At 40.6% G+C, this 14,329-nt stretch overlaps 1 protein-coding gene across 1 annotated transcript in view; it reads right to left on the bottom strand.

Moving 5' to 3' along the window:
• The window catches only part of TRAK1 (trafficking protein, kinesin binding 1), a 34,044-nt gene that overhangs the window by 6,637 nt on the left and 13,078 nt on the right, over nt 1-14,329 (bottom strand). Inside the window, exons 2-8 of the mRNA XM_009697679.1 lie at nt 10,540-10,616; nt 6,776-6,892; nt 4,237-4,337; nt 3,304-3,412; nt 1,607-1,685; nt 1,047-1,177; nt 461-535 (exon numbers count right to left, since the gene is read on the bottom strand). Of these exons, the coding sequence (XP_009695981.1) occupies nt 461-535; nt 1,047-1,177; nt 1,607-1,685; nt 3,304-3,412; nt 4,237-4,337; nt 6,776-6,892; nt 10,540-10,616 (689 nt within the window). The remainder of the gene's footprint in view (nt 1-460; nt 536-1,046; nt 1,178-1,606; nt 1,686-3,303; nt 3,413-4,236; nt 4,338-6,775; nt 6,893-10,539; nt 10,617-14,329) is intronic.

Raw genomic sequence — 14,329 nt, 5'->3', positions numbered from 1 at the left:
TCAACATCAAGTAGTCCAAGCACAAGACACATCCTAAGGGGATCAAGCTTTACTCAATCTATTTCATCCATTTTGTTCATGTGAATGTAGCACTAAGAAGACAGGCAGCAATCTTGGACTGCCTTTGGTTTATTCACTGAACAAATACAGCATGAACAAGCTCTTCCATGTTATCTCACTATTCAAAACAGGCTTAAACTACCAGCCTAGAAAAGTCAACTTCTAAAGGGGTTCCCATATAGACCATAAGCCTCTGTTTTCCAAAAGATGTGCCAGTTGAAGGACAGAACAGGAAGGAAAAGGTTTTGAACTCTACCAGGAACACAGATGTTCCTGCATTCCATACACGTAGGCAAAATTGTTTAATACTTCTGATCCAGCTTAGACAAAAACGCTCATGGTAAAGGGAACTGCCATTGCCCCACTACTAAATTATTGTAATACTAAGTAATGTACTCACCTCTGCTGTGAGCTGTCTCTGGGCATCTTTAGCTGCTCCCAAGTGCTGGACAAGTTCCTCATTTTCAACTGCACACTAAAATATGCCAAAAAAATGTTAGAAACACCATGATGTTTTGTCCTGTGATGATGTTTGTATCCTATACTACAAGTAAGTAAGAAAACTTTAACTTTTCTCAAGACCCTCTCTGCAGCAATATTAGTCCACGTGTTAGTTTAAAAACATTTAAAACGTTAACACAAAAACATCCAGCACCAGTCTGAGCCCTGCTAAATGAACTTCCAAGACCCTAAAAAAAACGAGTGTGCCCACTGAAATGCTTGCAGTGGCATTCTTGTCTTACCGAAGTCATTAAGTTCAGTGAAGCATTTCACATCTAATATAACTATTACATTTGATATATCATATATGCATCTTTTAATAAATTGATGCTTTCTAGTCAAGTATGCTAGATATCAAACAAGGTCACCCAGATAAGGAGGGTGAAAAATTTCCTTTAGGCTCTGAGTATAGAGAGGATTGTAACTTTTCTTCCAGCTACAACAGCAGCAAATCACAACAGTAGTCTTGCAACTGGATTCCTTACAGCTTTTGCCTTTTTCTGCAGATCGACTATCTGAGAGAGAAGATGGGTGATTTCTTCTTGCTGCCGGGCAGCATCTTCGGTTTTCTTTGCTAACTCTTCGGAGATATTGGCAATCTGGATGTTTGCATCCCCTTTAAGACAAGCGATTACAATTAACATCACAAACCCAAAAGCAAAAAAGTAAGCAGAAAAATGTTCGTTTGGAACATCACTTGATTCAGCAGAATCCTGTCCCGAGGTATTTTTGAATACAGCAAGGTATTTTTGAAAAACAACAGTAGGACACAAAACCAGAAAGACACAAAGTGCTCATGCTGCAGAGGAGATTGTACTTTCCCTTAACACTAACATTTTCAATGCAGAACTATTTCGCAACTGAGAAAGATTTAGCTTACAGCCAGAATTTTTTGCTGTGAAATTTCAGTCAGAAATGTTCTTCTCACAACCATTTATATAAGGAAAATAAGTACCACAGAAAAACATGACTGACTGATTTGACTCAGTTTTGGTTTTTTTACTGAACTATCTCGAATGAGAAGTGAAAAGACATAGGGACATACTTAGCTCTTTTACACAGTCATTGACAAGCTGTTGTTCTTTCTCTTCGTAAGTAATTGTTTCAGTCTTCAGCTGACAGGCCTATTCAAGAAATCCACATCAAATACGCTACGTTAGCACGTTTGTTCTTTGCCAGTCTGTTGCTGCTTTGCCATCTGCTTCAGAAAGACAAGCTTTTCTAATCATTCCTCCGGGAAGACAGTGAGAAACTACAGTTTTTGCCTGCCCTGCCCCTGGAAAAAGGGGCCAGGTGAACATTCAGCAGAGACCTTACTGTATGGAGAAACTTCCCTCCTTACCACCACATCCCCATTAGATGTCCCTTGCCTGTTTTGCACTAAAACCAGAAAAAAAGCCCTGAACGTACAAGAGACTAGCACGCAGAGCTTGATCTGGTCCCCTGAACAAAGCTAGGTATCATCACAAACTAATTAAATGCTTGGCTTAAATAAATGAATTAAGCATTCTAGTATTTAAAAAACATCCGGATAGTGTTTGAAAACTTCTGGCACTGTAACCACCTGTCCCACATAAAACCTTAGTGCTACCCTCCTCCCCTGTTCTGTCTTTCCCGCTCCGGAGCGCAGCTATGCCCAGCGGGTTCTGCCTGGCACTGCCGCGGTGGGTCCGTCACCTGTTCCCCACGGCGGGGGCACGCACAGACACCCACAGGCTGCATCTGCAGAGAACTGCATAGCTCCGCGGTGTCGGGCTTGGCTCCATCCCGTGCCTCGCTGGCACAGACGGCACCTCCCTGGAAGGGAAGCCAGAGCTACGTGGGGTTCTCCTCTCGGCTCCTGGCACAGCCGCTCTCGCAGTTCTAACCCTACCTTCGTTATTCTCAAACCATCTATTGCTCATCTTCCTTGCGCGATTTCTGAACGAAGCGCACAGCGCTCTCCATTACCTGGTGTCTTGTCCAAAGACGTGACACTACCTATTTGCAATGGGCCCTGCATTTGCAGTAGAAAATGGTAATGATACTGTTTTCAAACATTCACCCTTAGCTCGGAAGTACTACTTCTGCTATACCCTGCTACATGTCTACAAAATGGTAACATGCTCCCCAAGTTTAAAAGTTGTGTTGAAAATAAAAAATTATTCATAGGATATTCAATTATGAAGTGTTATTTCTGACAGATATGGAACAGTAAATAAGCTTTTAAAAACTGTGTCGTCTGTGAAACAAATAGGACTATTATTGGAAATAAAAGGCAAGAAAAACATATTCAACTTCAAATATTAACAGCCTGACTTGAAACACAAATTGAAGATATTTAATGCAAATTTAGGCTAGCAATTTTTATTTTGACAAACACTGAATTTGTACTAGAGAGACCATGCCAGCCTACAAACTTCAAATCTGCAGCTAAAGTCACCCAGGTCCACCAGGTCAGCCCTTTGAGACCTCTTTCAAAGGGCAGTGCTGGACTCCAAAACCTGCCCATGCTCCTGCACATCCTTCTGGCAAGGAAACTGCTTTGGCTGTAGCTTCATGCAGCTTCCATGTTTCAGCCTTTCCTTCATTTAGAAGGATAAAGGATGCCGATTAAACAACTACAAAGAGATCTATGTCACATGTGGAATTATATACTCTTGGTTAGTGTCTCTCAACTTTTAATACACATTTCTCAATATCTGTGTTCTGGCATTTAAATGAAAAACTGTGTTAAGCAAAACATAAAGGGAGCAATTTCACCTCAGATCTAAGCACAACATTCTCCTCTTCAAGGTCCTTGAGTTTCTTTTGAAGAGAATCCAAATGAAAGTAGTTCTGGACAGAGGAGGAAGATTCATTCCTCTTCAGCCTTGTAATGAAAACAACAGTTTTAAACTCACTTTTACCTGTGTTATAGCCAATCTCACAGAAGAATAGACTGAACAGAGGTCTCAAAACCAGTCAGAGCCACAGGAAATACAGCTTGTTCATGTCACTATGTCTGGGCAGCAATATGTTTGCAGTGATTTTTAAAGGAGAACATTTTAAAATTTACTTATTATTCCACACATTTCCTATAGAAAAGTTATTGAGCCAAGACTATGAGAAAGGAAACCACCTTACTACAGGGAGCAACCCAACAGCTTCCTGATTAATGCTGCACATGCTTGACCAGAACACAGCAATAACAACTCCGCAAGCACGGGCAGACGGCCCCACAGAGCCTGCCGTGCTGCTCAGTCAGCTAATTGCCCCAAACCCACGCCATACGTCGTCCTTTACTTCCTTCCCTCTGCCTGGAATTTTTCCATAGTGCCTTCAGGTCCCTCAAGCGCAAAGGTCACACACGTAGCAGGTTCCAGCACAGCGTGTAAAGGTACGTGGTGTTGCAGGGCACTGTAAGTGAGACTTATGTCTGCCTCACCGCCACGGTGACCCAGTTCCCGTGAAGTCACGGCGCTGCCTCAGCATCCTCCCTGTGCACCCTCCCCGACGGACTCTTACTGGCACCCACAGAGCCAGCTGGTCCCATGCAATTCCTGCCAGCTGGTGCCAAGCACCACCTCCAGAGTCCCATCTACAGTTCCAGTTGGTACAGGGATCATCTTACTACTTTTCAAAGCTAGTAAATTGTCCAAACTACCCACGCCTAGTGCCAGATAAAGGTTCGACGTTGTAGATCGATTCACTTACGGGGTGGAACAGATGGACTCTGGCTCACTTTCTTCAGCAGCACTGGTATAGAACTGGAGCAGTTCATCCTTCATGGAGAGCTCATGCCGCAACTGAGAAACCTGCACAAAGGAAGAGCTTGCAGATCAGTAAGCTGATTTTCTAGGCACATTCTTAAGTAAACCCGCTACAAATTAGCTAGTTATTCATCCTCCAAGCATCATCTTCAGAGTAAACCAAGAGGCCAAGACTGGAACAGACCAGATCCAGTTCCTTTATTTTTTAGGAAGAAGGAAAAGTGTACCTTTTAAATTAGCCATGAAATGTTCCTTTTCAGAAGTTCAAAAATGCAATTATCCATTGCTATTAGACATGTTTCTCTTTCACCTTCTTTAAGATGAGCAATCCTGATTCACTATTGCATTAGTCTACATTCACATCCACAGAAATGGATATATTGCAATGATACTGCAAGAAATTAATGTGGCACAACCAAGCCAAACATCACTTTTATCCTTTTTGTGTGATGACTGTCACCTTCTGGCTTGGATACAGATCTTGCAGACCTCAGATATCAACATTTCTTCCTCTCCAAGAGACTTTAGAGATAATTACTAAAATGCTTGCGTAGTCAGGTTACTTTTGGGACTGCATTGCCTGTTGAGCTGCAGAACACCACCCCAGAGCAGCAGGCTGCCAGTCGGAGGGTGCTGCAACGGTGGAGGCTGCAGTCAGCTTCGGGGTGTAGTCTGGGTTTTGATGACTCTGAAACACGAGTCTAGCGAAGTACTCTGTGAGAGTCCCATACTTAGTACATACATGTACCAAAAAGGGACAAGACATCAAAATTCGGTAGTTAAGACACCCTGTAATCGTGAGCTCCACAAACTTAATCTTGGTTAATTTATATTGCGCTGCTCCAAGAAAAGGGTTAAAAGCCCAATTACACAGTAGCACTTAGACCACTTCACAGCTGCAATTTAAGACCCCAGTGGCAAGAGATTAATTTTTATTTGCTTTGCATAGCTATAAATAGCATAACTGATCCCTTCCACTTGCACTGCAAGACTTGGTCCTCAGTTTTCACTTTCCAATGCACAAATTGTTTTTATTAGACTTCTGCTTTTTGTATTGTAGGCATATTTATATTTGTAGTTATTACTGGCAAAAAAACCCAGAGAATATCAATAAATAGATTTAAGCTGCATTTTCATCAAACAAAAAGCAGATTCAATGCAATAAGCACTTCAACTGTGCGGAATTTTAAGCAAACAAGGTCATTTACTTTACTGAGGCTATTCCGTGTAATCAGATGTGCTAAGGCACCAAGTCCTCCTGAGATATCGGTTCTAAAATGCAAGGCGGGGGGGGAACCCCAACCAACCAACCACATTTTAGAAAACCATGAAACAAAATCCATGCATTAATTTTGGGTTCAGGACGAGCTAAAAAGCTGAGCCAAAAACAACAATTTACTTCCCTCCAGCTCATCATTCATGGCTCAGTCTCTTTAAGTAGCAAGGATTCAGATACTGTCAGTGGGTGGGCACTAGACATCTCCAGCTTTTGCTGCACTTTTTTCTCTATGAATTAAAAAGGCCGAGGATACTATTTTTACTGCCATTTCCAAGCATTCCAGTTCTCCAAAGGAGGGTGAACAGCCAGAAAGGGTGACCTTTTAATGGAACAGGAGCAGAAGCAATGGGCACGAACTGAAACACAGGAGGTTCCTCCTGAACATCAGGTACAACTTTTTTACTGTGCAGGTTGAGCGTAACACCATAAGGCACAGAATACCCCTTTGGTCAGTTCGGGTCAGCTATCTGAGCTCTGCCCCCTCACAACATTTTGTGCAGACGTGGGGCAGAGTGAAAGGGGTGGGGGAAGAGCCTTGATGTTGTGCAAGCACTGCTCGGCAATAGCTAAAACACTGGTTATCAACACCGTTTTAGTCACAAATCCAAAACATGGCACCATGTAGGCTGCCATGAAGAATATTAGCTCCATCTCAGCCAGACCCAGTACACATTTTTGCATTGCAAAACACAAGACTTGTTTTATGAACAGAAAGGACCTCTTCTACATTTTCAGAAGCTACTGCAACATGTACCCTTCGGAGAAAACATGACCACGCTACCCCTGCACGACGTATTGTTACCCAGCAACATAGACCAAGCCCTTGCCCCACATGGGACAAGGCCCACGGGCTGTCACCATGCCTGGCTCCCAGGACTTCATCTCTTCAGGCATTTAATTCACTCCACTGACCTGAAGGCTTCCCTCAGCTTCAGAACTATGTCATGAAATAGCTACACCTATCTCAGAAATAATTTAAGGTAGAAGATAAAAGGATCCTTACGTAGAGCCAACAGGTCAAATTACTTTTTTGATCACATTTCTAAGAGTGTACATGCTATAAAAACAGCTGACCAAACTGCTGCAACACAGATTGATCTGCTATGGACAGGATGCCCAAGAAACTGAAGTACGGACAAGGTGCAGCTAGAAGGAAAATTCTCCCCATCAGTGCAGATACAGCACTCAGGCATAAAAATCGTACCTCTTCCCTGATGTGTTCTACTTGCTCCTCCAGGAACTCATTTCTTTCTGTCAGTGATTTATTCTTCTTTAACAGCGACTGGCCAATCCGAGCAGCTAACTCTAAGTCCCGTTCTTTCTGTGAAGCATTAAGAAAAGAAAGCTAATTTCAAATTTTTTGTTTACCAAAGGATTAGAGGGAGGGTAAAACTGTAATGAAAGGGAAGGAACAAGTACTTGAACAATAAAAAGACTTTTTCTTTCTGTAAGGGTTTGTTTAGTTGCTTTTTTGCTAATTTTCTTTTTCTATTCCTGCTTATGTTACATCCACGTTCAGAAAAGACTGACCCACTCAGAGTTATTGAACACGAAGGCACAGCTTCAAGGTTTACAGCAGACCACCACCAGTGAAACCAGATCTGGTTCTTTACTACAGCTTTGTTTGAGGCAACTACTGGGGGTAACTATTCCATCACCTTGTCATACCTCTTGCAGAATGCAATCACAGAACTTTAGAGGTTACATTTCAAAGAATTCAGAAGCACAGTAAAAATATCAAAGAATTTAGGCATTTCAAAGCATTCCTCGGCTTCCCCTTGCTCCACCTTGAAATAAAAGGTAGTAAGCTGTGCAGGAGCAGAAGTCAGTTCCACCACAATGAATGTTCAGCTCCTGTCTTCTTCGTGTACGAACATCCATTAGTGCTTTTGTATACAAACAAGTCCTATCCCTGTCCTTTTTTTAGATGTCCAAATCTACATTAAGTGGTAACTCTCATGCTGTGCTTGGCCCCCTCTTCCCCCTCTTCTGTGAGCACAGATTTGGAAATAACCCATCTAGACAGTTCACCACGTGTACCACTAAAAACTGGAAGCTTATCCTGTTGATGACATGTACCCATACACGTCTCGGCTTATGCAAAGCCAAGACATGGGGTTGTAATCTGCCTGGGAGAGGATGATAAACTGCGTAAAACTTTGCGCCGTTCATTAAGCATTTCCATTTATCACTTTCTTACTCAACTAACGATCAAAAAGATCTTTAAAATAGAGGGAAAATGGCATTAAGGGTAATTCCCCACTTACCTTTAGTTTAACATCATTTGAGGAAGAGTTTTCTTCCTGTCACAGAAAATACTGTTTGGGGCTTATTTACCACCCTTGAGAGCCATCCAGATTTTATGACTAAAAGCTACCTTATGTGACGTACACATTAACGACAAAGTCTACAATACCTACGGCTACTGATCACATGGATTTGAAGTTAACAAATTTGAATGAAGAGGCTTTCGTAGTGGAAAAAATGGAGTTATGTAATAGTCAGTAAATAAAAAGAGAGGTTATTGATCACTGCTGTACCTACAAACAGCATTTTCCAAATGGTTTCTGAAGGTCAGGCTTACATTTGCATTGAAAGCTACTGGCATTATCTAGCCATAAAATCTTTATATAATCTTATGTACCATCTTTCAGAACAATAGGTCCCACAAAGTTATCCAAAAAACGTTTGGTTTACATATCAAGCCAACTTATTGTTCAATAATTTGGCTCACTTCATAAATACGAAGTTGAAAAAAAATATTTAACTCTACAGAGGAAGACCTATGTAGCAGCAAGGTTTCTAACCTCAAATTTGAGGAATGTAAGTGTATTTCCAGGCTCTTTAATTAACCTCCCTAGACTTCCTACACAATTTTCAGCAACTCAGCTCTAAATCTCAGTTTGAGGGTAGTCCTCTTACTCATAGTGATAAGGAACTGATTTATTACAGCAATGTGTAAAAAAAGCATACTGGAGCCGGACACATTTACACTATTATTAGAAAAGGATGAGAAAGCAGGTTCACGGGGGAGTCTGCCCCTAGAAAGAGATGAGAAAGCGAGTTCATAGAGGAATCTGCCTCTAGTCTTCCCACATACCCAGGCAGGCCTGGTGTCACCCCCTTTGCTTAGTTTCAGGGCAATAGGCACAGATTTTCAAAACATCTGCACACACGTTGTTTTGAGATCTTCTCTTTCCTGTCTCCCCCTCAAAATGCTGCACCTTTCACCCTGCCAACTTTGTAATACAATCATTTGAAGCTTGCCAACAGGAAGGACAGGCAAGGAGGAGTAGCTTTGGGGGTTTTTTTCTTGCTTGTATGTAGCAAAAGGAGTGACACTTTAAATTCTCCAAAGGGATGTAATCTCTTGGAAATGCTGCACCTTTCACCCTGCCAACTTTGTAATACAATCATTTGAAGCTTGCCAACAGGAAGGACGGGCAAGGAGTAGCAGCTTTGGGGGGTTTTTTCTTGCTTGTATGTGTGAAGGTAGCAGGAGTCACACCTTAAATTCTCCAAAGGGATGTCATCTCTTGGGATAACCATCTTTTGGAGAACAGAGAAAGGAGCTGTAACTGCACATCTGTCTAGGAATAGAGTGATTTAATCAGAAATGATTGCCAAATAAAACAAAAAAGCTCACTGAAAGTATTTGTTTCATTAAAGCTTCACCTATTACACGCTCCCCTGTTTTTCCTTTGCAATCAGCCAGATAGAGAAGTACACCAGAAGCTTTAAAACATTGGCTCAGCAAGTCCTTCCAGCATTGCTCTCATGAGCCCGATTTCTGGATCTGTAGACATTTGGCTACACGGACTCGGGAGGAAACAGTTTGGCAGAACGCTGCATCATTACTAGAAGGAGCCGCGGAAACAAATGCAAGTAAATCTCAGCCAAACAAGACAAAGGGAACAGGACACAAACAGGTAACAGACTGTTATGGCAAGTTAACGGATTGTTCCAGGACAAGTCCTTTAGCTAAAGCATAAGTGTTAACTGATATTTCATCGAGAGTTATTTAAACGAGTTCAGCTCAAAGCACAAAATGCAGGACTTTGTACTACGATCAGATGTATCAAGCACAGGTGGGAGGTGTAAGCGTTCCCATGTCTTTTTCCTTGCAGAACTAGGGGAAGAACAGAGCACCCAATGTATCTTGGCTAGACACACCCCATTTTTGACATTGCAAGCAAAAAAAGGATTACATTACACTCGACCACGAACCAATACAATTGTAACAGTTTTCACCCGAAGAATTGTTCATAAACACTATTTGGAAAATCATTGCTCAAGTTTACTGCAGAAAAGCAGCTAATTTCAGTCAAACAATTTATCATGGTATTTATTGAACATAAGCATGGTAGCTTGACAGTTGCTTTTTGACATTTCTTGAGTGCCAAGGATTACAATTTACATAATAATGGTATAAAAAAGCCAAAAACCAACAAACCAACCATCAAAGTAAAGAAGAAAAGGCTTGGAGACAACGTAGTATTAGATATTTTCTAATTTTGTGTCTACGCACTTCTCTGGAAAGACATTATCTGAGATAACTATTATGAATACAAGACTATCTGTAAATTTTATTTTTAATTTTAAAAGAGAATAAATCCATCAATAATGGTACTATTAGCTTTACATGTACTGTAAAAATATGTGTCATTTTAAGATTCTCCCCTCTCCTCCTCCTCATTCATTATGGCAAATATTTGGCCAAGAGCAAGTTAAATGGCCTCAACCAAAAAATAAGCACAAGCAATAAATCCATACAACCGAGGTAAACAAATGAGCTTTACCTAGAAAGAACATTTACCTTACCAATGACATAAAGTATACATACACTCAGAGCACTTAGACTGTCCTTCAGTGAGGAGGAATAACAACAGTCTTTAGTAGTGGTACCCTGTAATTTCTGTACTACTCTCCCATACTGTGCATGCATCCTTAAAGAGATGTAATACTTGCCTCTTCAAGAAGACGTGTAACAGCATCTATGTCATTGTATGTTTTAGTCATCTGGCCCACTCTTTCAGCACATAAAACTGTAAGGAAATAAAACAAAACATTAATCATATCGGCAATAACATTAGGGAAAATACCCTTTTAAGAGTTTAGGTTTGCGTAAGTTTTCATCTTAAAACTACTTATGTCGACTTTTGGGGAAGTATATCAAAAGCTAAAAAAAACACCCTCAAAAAATAATCAAAGCTTCAAGTTAAACTAAGAATACAAGTGTTTCTCTTGTAATGAGTATTTGCTTTTGTCAGTGGTAGAATAAACCGTTAAAATGTTAAAACTTTCTTCTCTGAATAGGAAAGTCTTGAGTTTATAAAAAAAAAATCAAGGAAGAAGTGAAAACAGATGTTCTTAGATACATAATTTGGATTCTATCATGCCACCCAGTCATGGTATTACATGCAGTAAAGTTACTCCATGAATAAGCAACCCCAATACTGTTAGTAACACTGTTCGACATCAAGAGACTATGTCATACTAAGTTGATAAGAACTGGGTCCTATGGTATGAGACAGCAAAGTAAATACAAAATGTATGCAAAATAATAAGTGATTCTTATAATACTTGGACCACACCATAGTGGCCACAGTATCACTCATAAAAAATATTTACTTAGACTGGATGAGATGATTAGTCACTAAGGTGGAACCAGGAGTTTTGTTAGACTGAAGAAAGTATGTAGAAGTTTAGTCTACCACCAGAGATGATCCTGTAAGAAGCTACACTGATTTATCTAGAAGTCTGTGAGTTTTCTAAAAACTCACGAATAATTAGAGGAAACAACAGCACTTTCTCCTCTACCCTTACACTCTCTTTATTTGCAGCTACACCTATCCTCAAACCCTGTAATTCTGGAAAAAAGGGAGTGTTAATGAAGTTCAGTTGATCACACTGACTACGGCTTATCGGGCTGCTCTAGCACAAATTGTTCTTTAGGGGATTTACCCTTGACAATGTCAGTTAAAGCTCAGGATGACTGATTAGCTAATGTTGCCAGCGCGCATTAAGGCAGGGGGGAGAGACAGATAAAGCCTAATAAGATTTAAATGGATGGGGGTGCGGGGAAGAGTGTATTGAGAACGGTAATATTACCAGGAGACAGTTTGTCACACTAAGGAAACACTACCCAATTTATAAATAAACAATCTACATATACATAAATACACAGTTGATCACCACTAAGGCACATCAATAATACATCAAATGCAACAATACTTAGGTATCTGTTGAAACGTTGGAGGATTTTTTCCCATACTTAAACATCAGAAAGTTGCTTAAACTACGGCAAGAAGTATAATTTGTTTCTGTTTATCTCTCCATTTCTCAAATTCTGTTTTTGAGGATCAAATCCTGAAAACACTTACAATATTTAGTGACATCCATCAATAGTGCCAGTGAACTCCAAAGAACGCCATTCAAAAGTATTCAAAAGATAATTACACTTATCCAAATAATTAAGTCTGAAAGGGGCAACAGTAAAAAGTTTACGCTTCAAAGTAATCATTTGACAAACATTACATATCAATATAAATAACTGTACCACCGCACAAGCAAAAATCAGTGCATCTGTAAACTACAAGCTATATTAGTCAAAAGCAGACTAATCAGGATTCCACAGAAAAGAACTGAAGTAACTTGCAGAGAACATGAGCTTTAATAAACAAAGGGGTTAAATAAAAGCTTTCCATAAAAACGCCACATAAAGTCAGACGGTGTCAGGTCCAGAAGACTAATCACAATAAAAAAAAATAAAATTAACATCGCCATAAACCCATTTTTTTAAAAAACATAGTAAGCTCATAAGTCATGCCATAAAATATCTATCAGAGAATCAGAAATCCTGACGCCAGCAGGCTATTTTCCAAAACAACTGTACACTAAATACTTCCCTTGGTTACAACATTCCTTCACTACTATAAAATAATGTTTGAGATTGTCATTAGCAAGCTCATTTTAACTCTGTACCTAGCACTAAAAATCGCCACTGATTATGACTATGGCAACCTCACACCATCCTAATTCAGGTGAAGGTACAACCTTCCTAACATCCAAGCTGATAAAAGGACGGTGGTCCCACAGACAGAACAAAGTCTCTCAGCTGGGAGAGCAATAAAGGTTGATGCGTGTGGCTGCTCACTTGGCGATTCCTTCAGAACTCGCCATTTAATCTTTAACACAGCCAGGTAACACCACAGCCTGATCACAACAGACTTACTCCTAGCAAAGCAGCAGCGACCTGGTCACCAATAGCTTTTATATCTCAAAATTTCCATCAAACTTCTGTTGGTCATTGTCAAAACAGAGGTCTTCATATACTACTCTGCCAACGTGGAAGAGTTTCAAAGTAGAAATGATATCTTATGCATCCTCTTCAACGTCCAAGTGAAAACAAACTTCAATAGATGGCATATAATAAAATGCATCTTCCAGTCAACTACCTCCTATCGACACTCAACATACAACACAGCAGCAGCACAGGGCTATAACTAAAAGGAAGGTTTTCCTTTTGGAAGGAAGGCAAACTTGCAAAGAGGTGGTGTTCTCCATCCCTCAGAAACCAAGGCTTGTGGGGAAGAGAAGGTGAAAAGAGAGGGGAGAGAAAGTAATTCAGAAGAGCATTAAAAACCCTCAAAGCGGTGTCTAAGTACGTAGTTAATCAGCCTCCACAAATTACAAGACAACATTTGGCTAACTGCTAGGGCAGTGATTTTTATTTCCTTAGTGTTCAAAACAATTCTACCAGTGAAAAAGACGCACTGTTTTGGATAATCATTTTGAGCTCTGATCAGTGAAGTACAGAGGGGAAAACACACCCACAAAGTCCACATCTCTAATGGATTCTGCATAGTAGGTTTCTAGCCTGCTGGAGTTTCTGATGGCTGTCAGAGCCTGGTAACGCTACGGTAAAGATAAAACAAGAGCAAATGAAGGACATTGCTCTGTAATACAAAACCTACAGTGCCAATTTACTGACCTCTTTTTGCTTGCTTGCAAATCAGTAGCATTTTTGCTTGAGGGTGATAGGAAGTGCAGTGTCTAAACACACGGATGCATGCAAACATCCACACCAGATACACTTTGCACCTCTCAGTTTATGGAGAAGGCTGTTAGACAATAAAGAAAGAGTCAGAAAAAAGTCTACAGCAAGTGGAAGGACCATGGAACTCCAGAAACAGAGAATGTGTTTTGGTAACTGCTTTGAAACCGATGTCACAGATCCGAAACAGGAAACAAAGAACATAGAAAGCTTCTATCACATTATTTTCATGATAGCATTAAATACATGCTACCGAGGACGTATTTGTGGTTCATAGCATCTGGGTTTTTTTTAACAGCCAAACACACAAACAGATGAATGCTACACAGACCAAGTATTTCCTCTGCCTTAAAGTACCCAGCACCATCTTCATACCCTCTCTTAAAGCTTGCAAATTTATGGGTACCCACATTCCTGTGTTTCCCAATGCGAGTACAGCTGAAAGGATGTACTCTGCATTTATTTCTTGTCATCTATTTACTGCAGCACCTAACTGGAAGCTTCCTTCAGGCTCCAAGCTCTGCACTAAAGCACTGATTCCCAAGCTGAAGATGCTCAGGGAGAAGGGAAGAAAGCATGCACCTTCCTGGATTGCTCCCTGAAAGTCACACAGCCATCTAGCGTGCTGCTTAGAAGAAAAGCGTGTTTCCAGGAACAGGAGACAGCCATGGAAGGGAAGAGGAGCAAGGATACCCCACTACT

The sequence above is a fragment of the Cariama cristata genome, unplaced genomic scaffold, assembly GCF_000690535.1.
Source record: "Cariama cristata isolate BGI_N322 unplaced genomic scaffold, ASM69053v1 scaffold1773, whole genome shotgun sequence".
NCBI classification, from domain to species: Eukaryota; Metazoa; Chordata; class Aves; order Cariamiformes; family Cariamidae; genus Cariama; species Cariama cristata.
Note: the sequence above shows the minus strand (reverse complement) of the source record. Positions and strands in the feature narration are given on the sequence as shown.